This window comes from Aphidius gifuensis, linkage group LG4, assembly GCF_014905175.1.
Source record: "Aphidius gifuensis isolate YNYX2018 linkage group LG4, ASM1490517v1, whole genome shotgun sequence".
NCBI lineage: Eukaryota > Metazoa > Arthropoda > Insecta > Hymenoptera > Braconidae > Aphidius > Aphidius gifuensis.
Genome location: NC_057791.1, coordinates 25,061,537 through 25,079,544, shown reverse-complemented (window position 1 = coordinate 25,079,544; position 18,008 = coordinate 25,061,537). Strand labels below are relative to the sequence as shown.

The following is an 18,008-nucleotide window of genomic DNA, read 5'->3' as shown; positions in this document are numbered from 1 at the left end:
AATTTAATTCAAGTTTTTATCATAATATCTATCGTTTTACAAATAAAAAAATGTATTTTTAGCTTTCTCAAATATATCTCTTCTCTTGTAATTATATTTAAAATTTTTTAAAAAATTTCTTTTTAATAATGATAATATTTTAATTATTATTACCTCTAATTTTAGATAGTAACTAAAATTTACCAACGCATTCGTTATTTTCAGTCCTTGTGTTTATTTTGTCAATTTGATAATTTTTTCTAAGATTCAAAAACAAATTACCAATTATTGATGATTAAAGAGAGCGGAAGAGAAACAAATAAAATTAAATAAATAGTAAATTTTAGTTATTAAATTTTCTTCAAATGACCGCACGACTCTAGCGCTTCCTCGCATACACTCCGTGCTCATACACCCAATATTTTTTTAAATATCAATGGGATTAAAACGTTTTCCACATATGCAAACATTTTGTGTATTATTAGCAGAAGATGTTAGATCAATGGCACCAATGTATTTTAAAACATAACATTATTTGGACCTGGAGCTGTGGTAGCTGGTTCAGCTGATATTTAAATATCAAAAATATACCAACTGGTTTGATCACGTTATTATTATAGTCTTTTTCATATTGTTGCTTGAAAAATCATATTAGTTTTTAATTTATAATTTTCTTGATAAACTGATGATTATTTTTTTTCAAATTGTAATGACAAAATTAAAAATAAAATTAAGAATTAATGTACCATTGGAAAACATGTTTGATGGTATTGGCAATAGCTGTATACAAAGTATCATCTTTAATAAAGTAATGCATTTGTATCAAAATATACTATATTTTTTTTATTTTTCTTTATTTTCAATAATATATATTTTAAAATACGGTGATTCATATTGTTTTACATCAGGTATTAATGAATGGATGGTAATCTTCAAAATTTGTTTTCGTCGATTTGATATTTCTGCTGCTTCTTTGATAAAATTACCAGTCACACTTGTTGTGTTGTGAAGAAGAAGGCACTCAATTTTTGGTGAATTTTCAACAAGTTCCGTGACTGAAACATCAGTAATTTTATTGCTTCGTGGCAAAGATAATTTTACTATATTTTTGAGCAATTTGATTGAAGAATCAGTGATGTTACTGTGACCATTTAAAAAAATAAATTGTAAATCATCCATCTTTGAAAGTGCTACTATACCGTCATCGGTTATCTGAGCACAATTTATAGTTAACACTTGTAATGTTTCGATGGTATTGGCAATAGTATACAAAGTATCATCTTTAATAAAGTAACTTGTTAAATCTAATTTCCATATTTTTTCAAACGAATCTCCCAGATAAGGAGGTTTTTCAAGATATTCATTATGGTTTAAATAAAATGACATTTCATTATTATTGAAATACTCAAATAAATTTTTTGAATCTCGTATACCAGCAACTTCAAATTTTTTCATGACTTTCAGTTCACGAATCACCTGAAAAAACAATTATAAATAAAAAAAACAAATACTTTTGATTTTTTATATACATAATAGATAAAAAGCTACAACTTACACAATCAAATTCTTCTGGAAAATCACAGCTTTCATCCAAGTGGTTGACAAAATTTAACAAATTCAGTTCAGTCAATGTACCAGCAACGTTTTTCAATGAATTTATTAAAGTCACAGGTATTATCGTATTTTTCATATTTTCAAATATAATTGTCAAGGATTTTAGTTTTGATAGACGTGTAAATGCATTGGATAACATTGTATCGTCAATATCGTAGAATCTCAATTGAAGTTTCTCGAGGTTTGGACAATAATCATTGATAATTGGCACTATGTTACAGAGACCATAAGCTGTCAAGTCCAATGTTTTTAAATAACGACCACATTTATCAAGCAGTGACTTTAAAAACTTTAATTTTCCATCAACCGTTTCATATTTTTCTAAACAATATGGAAATTCATGATATCGCCAATAAGTTAATTCAAGTTTTGTGACATTAAACCAAGAATATTCAAGAGCTCTTTTCCATTTTTTGCATACTGAAAAATTAAGGAAATAAATTAATAGTTATTTTTTTTATCGAATAATAAATTAATAAATATGCATCCAATTATCATACCTAGTGCAATTTTTAGTCTCTCACATGCTGGCACATACATGAATATTTCAGCCAGGCAATCATCATTAACACGCTCCATTATCATCTGTGTTGTACTGCGTGTTTGAAAATTTGATACCATTATGCGTTTCACAGCATTAATCATACTCTTCATCCTCTCAAGAGACTCGTCCATTTCAGCAAGATAATCTGTGATTTGTTGCTCAGTCTCAGTCGGACTTGTCATTTTTAATACTTTAAGCGATGTTGGACTTTTCAAACGTTTAATCTCATCATCATTAACAACATTATTAATTGGTGCTGGTGTTGAACCTTGAGCAATTGCTGAACGAGAACGTAGTGAACTTGATTCTAATTGTGTTGTATTTTTAATATTTATTTCATTTTGTGTATTTAACTTTCTGCGTTTAGCAATACCACCTGCTGATAGCCCAAGTGATTCACCACTTCTTGAACGTTTAGTCTCATCATCATTATCAACATCGTTAATTGGTGCTGGTGTTAAACGTTCATAATTCTTTTTTACCATGTGTTCTACAATCTTACGCATACCCGGAATAAATTGATTATTAATAATTATGTAAGTTTCTGAATTAACATTTATACATTCAGAACTATCATCAGCGATCAACATACGATTTCTTAAACGTTCAGCCTCATCATTATTAACAACATCGTCAATTGGTGCTGGTGTTGAATGTTGAGCAATTACTGAAGGACGACGTAGTGAACTTGTAGGACGATGCTCCATTTTATAGGTAGGTATATTTTATATTATCTAAAAAATAATTTTACTATTAGTACATATATATAAATAATTTATGTTGTCAAATTTAATACCTGTTGATGGTTATGTTTATTAGAAATTTGTATAATATGTACTGAACACATGGGATGGCTAACAATGGCTAAACTGGACTAAACAAGAAGACTAGAGACTGCTCGAGACCTAGTCTCTAGTCTTCATGACTAGAGACCTCTATAGTCTTCTTGGTCTAAACAATCGTCAACAATGTCAACAATAAATATTATACAAGGCAAATTAATAATTCAAGTTGATTTTTTTTTTTCTGTTACTGTGCTGTGTTGTCATTAAAATTATTAATTATTAACTAATAAAGTTAATTGTCATTTACAAATATTGACAATTTAACGTTTTTTTATATTAAATAAATTTCATGACAAAAATCTAGCTTTATCTTGACTCGCCGATGTCTACAGCAGTGTGTATGTGTGCGCGCAAGGAAGCGAAAGGGAAAATGTAATTGATACTAATAAAATTGTTTTTTTTTAAACAAGTACTATCAATCTATATTGAATCTAAGTCTATATGAAAATATTTATCATTTTATAATTAAAAAAACTAAGATATATCATGATCAAAACAAATGTTTTGAGCTTTTTTAAATTTATCTCTTTGCTTGTAATTATATTTTTAATTTTTTTAAAAATATCTTCTAAACAATAATAATATTTTGATTATCATTGTCTCTAATTTTAGATAGTTGAAAGTAATTTAAAAATTTTGCAATTTAATTTCTACAAATTTGTACCTTAAAAATAAAGGGTTAAGCCATTTATACCTAATTAACTTAGGATCATAAAAAAAATTTCTAGACTTTCAAAATAATTTGTACTTTTAAAAATAACAAGCAAAGAAAAATATTTACTCTAAAATGTTTTCATATAGATGTCTTAAAAAATAAAAACCCAAAATTACTATTATTAATAATAAAAAAATGGACGTTTATTTTATTTTTTTTATTTTTCAAAATTTTATTAATCTTATAAATAGTGCAAAATAAAAAAAAAGAAAAAATACATTAATAACACAAGACATTGTGCATGGCAGCAGTTTAATCAAAATTAATGTAAATTAATTTAATAAAAAATAATTAAGAGAGAATATATTGTTTAAATGACCATAATTTTTTAGTTAAAATAAACAACAATAAAATAATGATAGTCTTCTCTCTTGAATGAATGAACAATCAAACAATTATTTTAATTAAATTTGCACTTTGAAAAATCCATTTCTGGATGTTGTTCCATGAATCTAAAATGAAAAAAAATAAATAATAATTAATATATCATTAAATAAATAAATAAACAAATAATTATATTAATTACTTTTTAATAACATCTTGTTTTTTTTGCTCATCAGATGTTGGTAGACCAAGTTCTTTTTGTCTCTGATCATACATCATTTTTTCAACAAGTCCTCTTGTCTCACCATCAAGGTCAGATAACTTGCTTGGTTCAGGATTAACTTTTTTAGTACTGATCTCTGGATCAGAGGTTACAACGTGAGCCCACCATTGCATTTTATTAATCTGTTAAAAATTAAAAAATTAAATTATTATCATTATATTAAATTAAAATAAAAATTAAATTTACCTTTTCTAAATTAATAAGCAATGTTTTATTGTCTTCAATGACCCATGTTGATTCTTCAAGTTTAACTTCACTTGGAAATTCACCATCAATTATTGGTGGTTGTCCTTTGATGCCACATTTCAAATGTTTCTTTCCAATAGTAACAGATACGTCTTTTGGTCGAACAGAAAAATTGACATTCAATGGTACTCTCAACTGAAAAATAAATACAATTTAAATTAGTATTATTCACTTGAAGACTTACTATACTTTTCATTTTTTTTTTTAAATACAAGAAAGAAAATATTTGCTCTGGTTCTCAGACCTCGACATTGCCATGTTAATGATGATGTTTTAAAGGGAAATTAACGAAGCATGATAGCCCTGAATGATACACAAAAGACCAGTCGATGACATTGAAGATAAATACAAGTTATTTATTTATTTTCATTGTTTTCAAATTGCATTATTATTTTTTGTGTTTTATCTATTATTTTAATTATTTATACCAACTGCAGCATGTGTTGTTGTGATCAAGTCTAGTCTATCCAAAAAATCAAGGCTCAAAAGTCAAATTGTTTTCACGTGGGTGAATAATAATACTGTTGTTGTTTTTAGTTGTTTTTTTTTTTTATTAAAACATTTGTTTTTACATTTATCACATGTCAAAAATAAAATAAAAAAAAATAAAAACAATCAAGTGTTTTAAATTCCAAAACATGTTGAAAATAAAAAAAATAACAAGTAGAGTAAAAGACACGTTGATTATTCAAGGATCTTGTAAATTATTTGGTTCCGAGTTTATTCGTTCTCCTTTTTTTTAGAATAATTTTACAAAGTGGTCAACTCAACAGGGGGTTTTAAAAAGCAACACGTACATGAAATGCATTCAATTTAAAATTGTTTTTTTGTTTGCCAAGCTGTTGAAACATTTTTAATATTTTTTTTAGCAACAAGGATGACGATGATGATGATGATGATGATGATGCTTGATGTCTTGTGACCCGAGTAAATTATATTTTTTATCTTATTTTGTTGGTTGAGAAGCAACATCACGAACTCACTCATGTTAAAGAAAAAAAATAATAATTTGCAATGACGATTATGATAATGATAGTCAGGTTTAAATTCGTGTCAAAAATTTTTAGATTGTAGACCAAAGCGTGGCAAATATATTTCACAACAAAGCGTGGGATATAAAATATATTTTTCGGTAAGTTTATTATAAATAAATAAATTAACTGTCAGACATGTAAGTAGATAGGTAGTACAAGACAAGACTTGTTGAATTTTTAAATACTTTTTATTTCAGCGTGACGATGTTGACGATGCTGGATCTGAATGAAATCAACAGTGCGTGGAAACGGATCATGGCTATCAAGCCGATTTAACCTGATGTTAACAAAGTCGAATATCGTTAACAAATAAAATAAATTATTATTATTATTTTAATGGAATTTTTTTTATTATTTTGATGAATCATCAAGCTGATGAGTTGACACAATAGACTGAATTATTATCACTGATTATAATTATGCCAATAAAATTGTGACATTTACTTTTTTTTTTTTAAATTTATTTACTCGTAAAACTATAAAATGAAAAAATACCTTTTTTTATATTCAATTACAATTAGATTAAATATTTATTGTTATGTATGGAAGTTTAAAATTTATTTTTCGATAGTAGTAGTTAGTACTGAAATATATTTTAGTGTTACAGGGTCTATGGATATTTAGTTTTACAAGGCTACTGATTAATTGATTTTGAACAATGACTGGGTCATTGGTCATGCTGTTCACGTAAATATTTAAGGTTGATTCTGGAAATCTGAAATCGCAACAGATTTTTTTTTTTTTTATCTTATGTTCAAATGAAATAATTTTCTACATTGTCAATTTTTTTCAATTTTTTTTTGTGTGGTTTTTTTGAGATATTTACTGTCAAAGTTGACAACTTTAACACGCAAAGTATAGGCGGTACATCATATTTTTATTAATAACTTTTTCAAAACGCAACAGAAAACGTTAAATTTCTATCAGTTTGTAGTGCTAGAAAAGACAAATTTTTGATATAAATTTTTAGTATTTCGTCTGTTGCGTTTTAGAAATAAATAACTTTAAAATGTATATTCTGCGAGAAACGCAGCACACAGACATGAACACAAGCATGGTTTCAGTGTACGACGTAAACTTTGTTTGCTAGTGTGTTGCCGCGCACACACATACTACTAAAGAACTTAGTTTTTTCATCAGTGGCGCCACAAAAAATTTTAGGACACGGGAATAAAAAATAGCGTTATTGATATACGGGCCCTTCGTGGCATAAATATTGGTTCGGTGATGCGACTGGGAATCAACCTTAAACTAAACATAATCATTAAATTTTTTTCACAACAAAAATAATGATTCCAATGAGTAAATCTGCACTCATGAATAGCCCCTTGATTCTATTTTAAAAAATATTTCTTTCACACGATAAACAAAAAATGATAAATAAAAATCCATCAGGAATTAATTTTGCTTTTCAAAATTTAATCCTTTAAACATTTAATTAACAAATGGAAAAAAACCAATTATTTGTATGTAATTATTTTTAAGTACAAAAAATATATTCATGCGTATTAATTAACGTTAACAATATTTCCAATTTTTTCACACACATTTTTAAATATATATTTATATTAAAATAATAATAATAATGATGATAAATATTCATTGACAACAATTTACAAAAACCCTGACTTTCATGTATTTAATTTTTTTATTTTTCAAATATTTTTTTCTTATAATTGAATACTTCAAAGGGAAATTGATTTTTTTATTTTTTTTCCAGTGTGTAATTATAATATTCAATGAATGGAAGGACATTTTTGTGAATAATATTAATTGGAGTATTTTGCAAGTTGTTAAAAGTTTGACTGTCCAGAAGGTCAATTTATTAATTTATTTTTTGAATATACATTTGTATAAAAAAAATAGAAAATAATAAAATTACAAAATTCAAGTATTGCATGATGATATTATTTATGTGTTGCATATATTTAATTTTGACTCATCTAGATGATGATAGTATGATATTAAATTTAAAAATAAATTAAATAGCATGTTTAAATATACAAACAAACAGTTGTGGTATAATAAAAAATCATTGCACCAATAAAAATGAGAATTTGAGTGCAAGGATGATCAGATAAATAAATAAAATAAAAGTATCAATCGTTGATATGAATATTTACAATTGAAGGATATTGATCCGAGTTTAATAATAAAATTAAATTGGTATTGAAAGAGACATTGAGAGACATTAATGCAGACAGGTTTAACATGCTACCGTTTGAGATTCATGCCATTTAATAAATACATATACTGCATATACCATTATTAAATAAATAATTATTGTTATAAAATATTATAATGCCATAGAGATGCCATCATGAATTTTAGCTACGTCATGACACACCATCGATTCAACTTGCTGATTAAAAAAAATATATATATTTCAAAAATAATTCTCATTTTACTACAACATATTTCTTCAGCATCTTCATTTTTTTTCTACTATATACATCCAGTTGTAAATAACGTTTTATAATTATTGTATTAGAAAAATAAAAAATTTGCTTTGTTTAAATAATTATTTAAAAACAAATGGATGGATTAAAATTTTTTAAATTTTTTACACAAATAAATGTTAATTTAATGAACTTGTAAAAAAAATTTCAAGCAAATACAACAATTATTTATAATAAAAAAAAAAATAAAACAACTTACTCTAAACAAAAAAAAAAATAAATTTAGATAAATTTAGTTTGACTTTTCAACAAAACGACATGTATTTTTTATTTTTTTTGAAATTAAATAATTGAATTAAATAAATAAATAATATTTTTTTTTTTTTGTTATTATCACAAAGTTGGATAATCGATTTAAAAAGTCCAAATGAATTGCAACCTTCGTTGTTGTTGAGTACATATCTCCTCCAGGCTTATTTGTTATTATTTCGGTTAATCTTGTGCGTGTATTTGCGTCCCTTATAGTATATATTATAAAATAAAATAAAAATAAATATATTGAGTTTATATAGGTATTATAACGTTACACACCGGATTCCAATGAATTGCCATTTGCCACTGTGCGTAAGCGAATAAATATTATATACTGAAAGAGACCGGTTAACCAAAATATTGGCGCCAGCTTGACCACGACACAGGTCAAAGAACGTCCTTGCCTCTGGTGTATATTATATTTCAAGTTGTTTCGTGTACACACAATCCTCATCGAAATAATCCAATGAACGAAGCCATTTTCGACATTCGTTTCGCGCCCTCCCTTTTTTTTTTTTTTTTATAATATTCTTGTACGTCCTCGGAGAGATCAACTCTTTTTTTTTTTTTTTAAATTTTATTATTATTTAATTTTTCATCTCACTTTGTAATATTGATTTTTAAATAATACTGTCTTTTATATAAATTTTTTAACCCTTTCTTCTTTTAAAACGACACATGTTTTTTTTCCATTTTTTTTATTTTAACATTTCGCAATTTTTGGATTTAAAATAAAAATTGTTTTGACCAAGTTATGTTAATGGTTTTTTTTTTTATATTGAAGAATTTGTTGTAGGCGCCAAATATATTTTGCGATCGAGTGTCATGTAATTGAATTTTGTTTAGGATATATTTATTTAAATTTTGTTTTTTTTTTCGATTGGGAAAGTTGATCTCGTAAATTTTTAAAAGAAGATCAGATATAAAAATGTTTATTGGATGAAAAACAACGAGACAAAAAATTGCGTAATTCAGAATTACAAAAAAAAAAAAAGACGACCAAGATGATGATGATGATGATGATGAGTGTTCTTGGATGGAAGAGTGGCCCCGCAACCGAAAAGTGAAATCGAGAATACATTAATTTTGAGGGGAAGAAACACATCAGTTATTACACTGGTTATCATCTCTTTGCGACTTATTTGAGTGGTAAAAAAAATATACATTAAAATATTAATATTAACAAGATAAATAATAAAAAAAATAAAAACATTTCCATAATTTTTGTTATTCATTCAATTTTTTTTCGTATTTAAAACGCTTTTTTTTTCTTCAAAGAAATAATGACCTAATGACAGTTTGTCACACGAAAGATACATTAGACTTTCGTAACTTTTGCAATGATATTTATTTCAAAAAAAAAAAAAAAATACATCATTTTCGTTTCATCAATTATGACGGCTTTTAAAATAAAATAAATAATTTTTTTATTTTCTAAAATTCAGTTTTATTTTTATTTTATAAATTTGCGCAAGATTTGAATATACACCTTGTTAATTTTAATAGTTATACAAGTATTAGCTATTATCGGTTATCGAAGTAAAACCTAAACAAATTATCGTGTAACAAAAAAAATATTATGCAACAACTAAAAAAAAAAATAACAAAACTATTATATCCTTAACCCTATAGTATGATTTTTATATGGTTTTTTTTTTAATGGGTCAATTGTATAGTTGAAAAAAAAAAAATATATATTGTGAAAATAATCTTTAATCTTGTCCTCATTATAGAAGCAAGAATTTTTCCCACCAAGATTTATTCACGAGAAAATATAATATCTATTTATCGATGAACTTTGGATTATGTTGTTGGGATTATTTTTTTTTAATCTAACTAGACAATATTGCTCAAAATTAATTAACAATATAAATTATTTATTTATTCTATTTTGAATGAAAATAAAAATAAAATAAATGGTTTACCAGTGTCACGTATAGCAATGGGGATTATTCTTCGTCTTGTCAACTACACTGATGTCAAGGACACGGGGTATGCCTCTTCAACAAGAGTCTATAACGAGATTTATTGGGTTATTTGCGTATATGTTACAAGGTTATTGCCGCAGCAAAGTGACAACGTACTGACAACAATATTCTTCTTTGCTTAAAGCTTTTTTTTTTTTTTTTTCTATCAGCAATATCATCATTTAAAACTAATAGAAATCTTCTTCATCAAACAAGTGATAGATGTTTTATCAGTTGAAAAAGGAAACAACAAGGAAGTGAAAGACTTCAAATATATTTATTCAAAAGCTGAGTGAAAAATGAAAATACACATTGAAAAATTTAAATCTATTAAATTATTTATGTATTTTTGTTGTTTTTTATTGAAAAAATATAATAAAAATTTATCCTCGACCTTTGGTGAAATAATTAAATTGAGGAATTCCTGTATTTCATAATTCCGGATGGTTAAAAAATAAATATAATCAATAGAATATATATGGATATACCAGAAGAGTGAAAAATATTTTTAAAAAATCATTACGACATATTATTTATGTGAAATAAATGTTGAAAAAGTATTTGACTACGTGATCCGGAATTATCAATAGACAATATGCCAGTTTAAGAAAAAATATATAAATAATCAACATCGTGAATTGCATACGAAAAATAAAAATCAATGTCAGTTGAAATGAAAAAACCAATGAGTGAATAGAATAAAATTTATGAATACCATAGAGAGAGAGTTATTGGCCGAATAATTGAGGGACATAGGTCTACACACAATTTAAAATCACATAATATGCAAAATAAAAATACACATTTATATTGTGCAATGATAGTAATAATAATAATAATTTACGAAAAAAGATCTAAGCAGTGATAAATGACGATTAACAAACAAATTAAAATAAACAAATATATAATTATATATAGTCTCATGGCTTAAAAAAAAATAAATAAATTGATAGGATAATTTGATTTTAAAAAATGACTCAATTCTCAAAATGGCAATTTGCCAAATGACCTTGAACAAGGACAAATATTTCAGATGCAATTTGATCGCGTGTATACATCCAATCATTTAAATGAAAAAAAATATATTATTTTTTTGAAATAAAAAATATTTAAATAACAAGGAGAAATGTAGAGTGAATTGACCGACAATATAATAAAATAATAATCAATTTTTCATGGATCAGTGAATTTGACGAGGTTATCGATTATCTTTGACTTTATTACATGATGCTTAATCAATTGAATTAAAATTTAAAAAAAAAACAGTCTGATTTTATCGATAAAAATAACACAAAGTAACCCTCAATAAAATCAATAAAAAATTTTAAAAAATATTCAATAACTGCAGAATATCTAACTAATAATTAACTATTAAAAAAAAAAAAAATAAAAAGTAAATTTAATGAAAAATTATTAAAATGAAATTGCAGTAAAATAATTTTGTAAATATTTGCGTTAAATTTTTAACTTGTTGATAATATTTTCAACACAATTGAACAAAATAAAAAAGGATATTGTATTTAGAAAAAATAATACTGAATATTTTTGTCCCATTTGGCCTATCCCACTACAAAATTTGCCTCTCCTTCTTTTGTGGAGTTGAGGAGAGACTAAAGAAATATAATTTAACAACGATACGGACATGGACGAGCGGGTATGGCACTGGGACAAGGTTGCCAAAGGCCCATAACTATCGGGGCCTGACACACAACAATGCACTTTTCTTCTCTCAAGACATACAAAAGTCCCCTCTCGTCTCTCCATTTCATCAATATATAAAATTAATATACTATAAATGCAAGGGGCAACCCCCCTTTTTTAATTTTCAAATGCGCATCTCATCATTATCAAAATTACAATCCCTCTTTACTAATTTATTATTAAAAAATTTTGCAATCAATATCATCCGAGAAGAAAAAAGTCCTTGTTTTATTTTTTCCTCCCCACTACGATCATCATCATCACCACCATCACCCCGTGCCCAACAACATTACAACCAACAACCAACAACAACCACCAACTCCCGCACTTTCGTATATATCATTGAATATATATATTTTTATTTTTTTTTTTTTTTTATAACAAACGTCCCACGATCGACGTCAACGACAAGACACTCAGTATTCGAATTACGGGCGAATTAAAAGCAGCGTTTAAATGAATGTTTAATTTTTTCATTTAAAAATTAAAAATTCTATAAAAGAAAATTAAAATTATTTTATCTTTGCATTTGATAAATATTAATTGTAAAAAAATATATACCCCACCCCTTGTTGTAGTGTGTTGACGCGATTATTTTTTTTTTCCATTTTATTTTTTGGGCATTGAAATAACACTCAGTCGACAGTTGAGTTTTGATCGTGCAACTGTTTAAACGCGAGAAAGTTTTTAAGGCGACACGAAAAATAAAATAATATATTAAAATTTAAAAAAAAAAATAAAATAAAAGACATTGTGTTATATGTGCACGAGTGTCATGAGGATTTATATTATTTTTTCAAGTCAATAAATTCAATATAAATAAATAAATCGTGTGAAAATAAATTTACAGTGAAAAATAATAGAAATATTAATTTAAAAATGGTAAGTTTTTTGATCTAGTATATTATTTTTTTATTTTTCTGTTTAATTAAATTAATGACGAGAGGTGAGAGCAAGAGGTTAATAATTTATTTCAATTATTCCACATAGCTAGACAGCTTCATTAGCCAGCAAATGATTTTTTTTTTTTAAATTTTATCTCGACTCATCTTGTCTCTATTTGCATGTTGATTTTAGCCGACTGATAACTAGCACAAAATTAATTATATATATCTCACATCGTCAAACCAACAATTATCCTATTTCCACAACAAAAAAATAATAATAAAACAACACTATAAATCACTTGTCTATTTTTATCTTACTCATATTTTTTTTTAATTATTATTTATACTTTTTTTTTTATTTTAATTTAATACTCTTTAATTCTGTCTTTCAAGCGTAAATTCGCTGATTTTTTTTTGCAAGCAATATGTGCGTTTTCTCATCGCGATGACTGAATAATTAAAATGAAAAAAAAAAGGAATAAATGTGTATATTGAAGAAGCGACAGTATGGGATTTATGATTCTGTATGCTTTATTGGAAATTTCAAAATAATTCGAGGCCGCGGGAATCGTTTGAAAGGCAATTAAACTCAACACGATTCATGTGCATTAAATATTATATTTAAAATAAAGAAATTATATTTATTATTAAATAAAAAATAAAAAAAAAACAGGTGATTTGAAATATAAATAAATAAAAAATATGTTAATTTTATGTATAATAACGAGTAATTTTATATTCAACGTATGAATTGCTATTAAAATTCCATATTTTACAGTGTTTCGGGGTCGTTTACAGTAATATTTCGTAACAACACATATATCAGTTTATTTTAAAAATATTTAAGATTTATAATATTCGAAGGATTCTTTCAATTGTGCAAATTTTAATTATAAAAAAATATCAAATAATCATTGTTGTATAATAATTTGTTTTTAAATGAAAATATGTATATAGTTATTTTGTGTTGAAAAGAAAATCGCATTTCGTAAGAGACGTAGATAAGGCTAATTAAAAAAATAAATAAAAAATTAGAAATATATTTTTAAAACCCGCATGAAAATATCATTTAGAAAAAGTATTTACTTTTTTTTTTCTGTCATTAATCTTATCATTGTTTCGTAATTAATTGTCGCTTGGAAAAAAAATAAAACCTTTGACCTGTTAATGACTTTTTTGTGGATTAATATTTTCATTTATTTTCTTTGAATTTAATATATTTTACACGTCAAGTTTCTGATGGTACTCTTGGCCACCCAGTTATATTGCAAAATACTTGAGCTTCTGTATAATTAAAATCAACAGCAAACACCTTTTTTATATTTCGAAAAAAAATTAAAAAAAAAAAAATCATTTTACAAGTACAACCAATTTCTGATAAATTCTGAATAAATTCATTCGACAAACAGCCTCATTAGTAGTATCTTTATAATGACGAATGAAAAATTTAATATAAAAAAAAAAAAAAAATTATTTAATTTAAAAATAAAAAACACAAGTAATTGGGTTAATGAATTCCCAAAGAATAACATGTCAAACAAGAGACAAGTTATTAGCTCTTCAAACACGTTCAACAATAAATAAAAAAATTCATAAAAAAAAAAAACCATATATACATAAATAAATTAATCGCATAATTAAATTCTCAATAAACAACATTTCCCAAATTTCAAAAAAAAAAAAAAAAAAACCTGTATATATATTTTTTTTTTAAACAAAAAATCAACATTAATTTCCAAATATGCCGAGTAAATTAAAATTGCATAAACATTTTTTTTCAAATAGACCATAGTTTATAATAAAAAAAAAAAATGAAAAAATTCAATAACAAAGTAAAGTGCATTGATGACATTTTAAAGGTCAAATAAATCTCATAATAATTATATTCATTTAAAAAATTAACTCGACATATTTACGCACATAATAATATTAAAAAAAAAAAAAAATTTTATAATATTAAAATTTGTTTGATAATTATTATGACGACAGTGATGCTATTTCTAAAATTATCTAACCTTTGAATAATTATTGCTATCATAATATCGTGTTACTTTATGTGACAAATGAGTTGTTTTATTATTTTAAAAAATAAATAAAATATACAAAGTTGTTTATACGTAATTTATATGTTATGCAAGCCTCGAGAAAAAGTTAAGGTCTACGACCAAGACACCAAGTACATTTAATATAATGCGCTAAGAGAAACAAGATGTGCAAGTATGCAAGTATGCAAGTATGCGGTGTGATATGAGCAGGGTCATCGACAAATATATCATGTAATAATAACAATAACAATAACAATGAAAAAAAAAAAAAAAATAGTTATAATAATATTATGATTTGATGTACAGTGTTGAGGTCAATTGTTGTCTTGTAGGCGTACACTCAATTGAGTGTCGTTGATAAGGTCAAAGATTGTAATAATAAATTTAAAATTTATAATTATTTATTTATATATCGTCGTTGTAACCAACACAAGTTTTTATTTATTTTTAAACCATCATCGCACAGTAAATTTATTGATATTTGATTGAAAAAAATTATTTTTCTTTTTCAATTTTTAACTGTTTTTTTTTTATATTGTAAACAATAGAAGTGATTAATTTTATTGATGATAGATTTGTATTATTTATTTGTATAAATAAATTTAAAAAATATTATTATACATGAAGGTAAATGAACGGGAGAAGAATCGATCTGTAACGAAGAAATCACACGCGAGTGGAGAGAGTATATGCGAAAACATTGACCTTCAATTAAAGACTTGATTCAGTATATTATTATTATACGGTTTTGTAATAAAAAAAAAATTAAGTTGTTGTTGTTGTTGTTTATAAAATGCAGTGATACAAATAAATGATACATCAACTCCATCTGTGAGAAAATTATAAAAAGTTTTTAATGGTAATCTTGGTTTCGATATGCACGATTGATGATCGATTCGATTTTACGATTAATCATTCAATAATTATATTGATTTATATTATGTAAGATGGTATTTTTAAATATTGCGAAATTGTCTGGAATTTTTATATTTTTTTTCTAAGGTGGTTTTGGGTGAATTTTAAAATTCAAAAACAAAATATAATAAAATGCCAAATAGCATTGAAAAATTAGATGTATTATCTTGAATTTCATTCTAATATCTAACTAGATATTATTATAAAATTATTAGATAAAAAAAAATGTTAATATAACGAAGAAAATAATTTTTCGAAATATTTAAAAAAATTCGAAATTACCTAGCAGTTATTAACATAAAATCAATTAATTTCTATAATTTCAACTATTATAAAATAATTCAATTATAAATTTATAATAAAATGAGCTTTAATTTTTAAATGAATTATTATCAAACTTCCCAATTTTTACCAAATATAAATAATATTTTTAAAAATTTTCTCTTGCTCGAATTACAACTATTAAATAATAAACTATTTTCAAATTAAATATTTATGATCTAGGCATATATTAATATGCCATTACAACATGTAGATTAATATTGCTGCACAATTATTAAAGAATTACAAAAGTCAATGAATAATACACATGCGGGTCGAAAGGTCCATCGCAACATTAGTTCATATATTTTCAGCATCATTATTATAATTCAATTTATATTTTCTGTATTTCTAAACTGACTCGCCTGTCTCATTTAAAATCCATATATATTTCTAATGTGTTTGTTTCCTACCTTCGTTTGATAATATTTTCATTACTTTATTATGCAAAATGGCAATCTCCAATTATCCAAAAATAATTAATTAAAAAAACAAATAAAATTACCATTTTAATTAAATAACATATGATCAATTTAAATATATAATTTTTACAAAACACGCATCAGGAGAAAAAAGGTGTTGGTATATAAATCTTGTTATTCATTTAAAAACAATAAAATAAATATATATAATGATTTCGCATAACATTTAGATCCATTACCAACACCAAATGCATCAACATCAAGGCTCATATTATCGTCATTCATCTTGCCAAAGAGAGCACATATATATATTATTTTTATACGTCCAGAGATTATTGTTGTACATGATGGAAGGACTTGGCAATGAATTTACCACTCAAATTTTAAATAATAATAATAATAAAATATAAACTAACAAAGTAGACAGCAAGTAGTCGTTAAAAAATATGAAAAAAAAAAGAAAAAAAACATACAACTTGTAATAATTATTCAACCTCGAGTATTAAATATAAATAATGAAAAAACAATTTTTAATGGACTTGGATGAAAAAATTGCGTGACAAAATTATGCGTGCATTTTTTTTGCTATCAAATAGTTTGTCTAAGTGATGCACTGATGTGATAAATATCTAATAAATTAACACTGAATTTTGAACAATTAAAAAGTCATAAATATGTTCTATTTTAATTTCAATAATAATTTATTTTAAATAAAGCTTTCTTGAATTAAATAAACTATTTAATATTAATATTTTTTTAATTTAATTAATTGAAATCTTATTAATTAAAAATTTCTGTCTTAAAATTACAACAAAGTGATTATAATCGTCTACACTTGCATTATTTAAATATTTATCAAATGAAATATTAATTTTAATTTTTAAAAATATTTAATTAATTTATTTTTCATATAAATATTTAAAAAATGGCTTTACGATTTTGTTCACTTATTAAATTCAAATAAAATTCATTTTAAAAAAATACTGTATCATGTGTATAATGAGTAATTATAATTTGTTTAAAAAAAAGTAAATTGAAATTGTTAATAATAATAAAAATATATATTATACGTTTTAGTTTTATTCGCATGGAATTAAAATCCGGTTTGGTGACTCACGTCATGTCTGCAGTAGAGTTCTATTCGACTTGAAAAATATCAAAAGGGTTAAACGAGTCTATACACAGTGCATTTACCTCAGAATCCCATATATATATATATATATTCTTTTGTCTGTTGCTTTGATGCAGGTGCATTCAAATAAAAAATATAAAATATATAAATTATAAAGAGCTTCATGTCGGAGCATTATGGTTAACAAGATCCACAAGACAATTTTCCATGGCTTTATTTATCTTCTCCATTATTTTATGATGGAAATTTAACATTAAATAATAATAATGATAATAATAAACAAAGTGGTAAATTTCTTGGTGAAAAAAATTGGTGTCCTTGTT

The 18,008-nt window shown here is 24.8% G+C and overlaps 1 protein-coding gene across 1 annotated transcript in view; it reads right to left on the bottom strand.

The window, feature by feature from the left end:
* Positions 1–3,838: 3,838 nt before the first annotated feature.
* The window catches only part of LOC122855938 (nuclear migration protein nudC), a 40,844-nt gene continuing 26,674 nt past the window's right edge, over positions 3,839–18,008 (bottom strand). The window contains exons 5-7 of the mRNA XM_044157644.1: positions 4,491–4,685; positions 4,224–4,426; positions 3,839–4,149 (exon numbers count right to left, since the gene is read on the bottom strand). Coding sequence (XP_044013579.1) covers positions 4,098–4,149; positions 4,224–4,426; positions 4,491–4,685 — 450 coding nt within the window. The 3' untranslated portion in view covers positions 3,839–4,097. The remainder of the gene's footprint in view (positions 4,150–4,223; positions 4,427–4,490; positions 4,686–18,008) is intronic.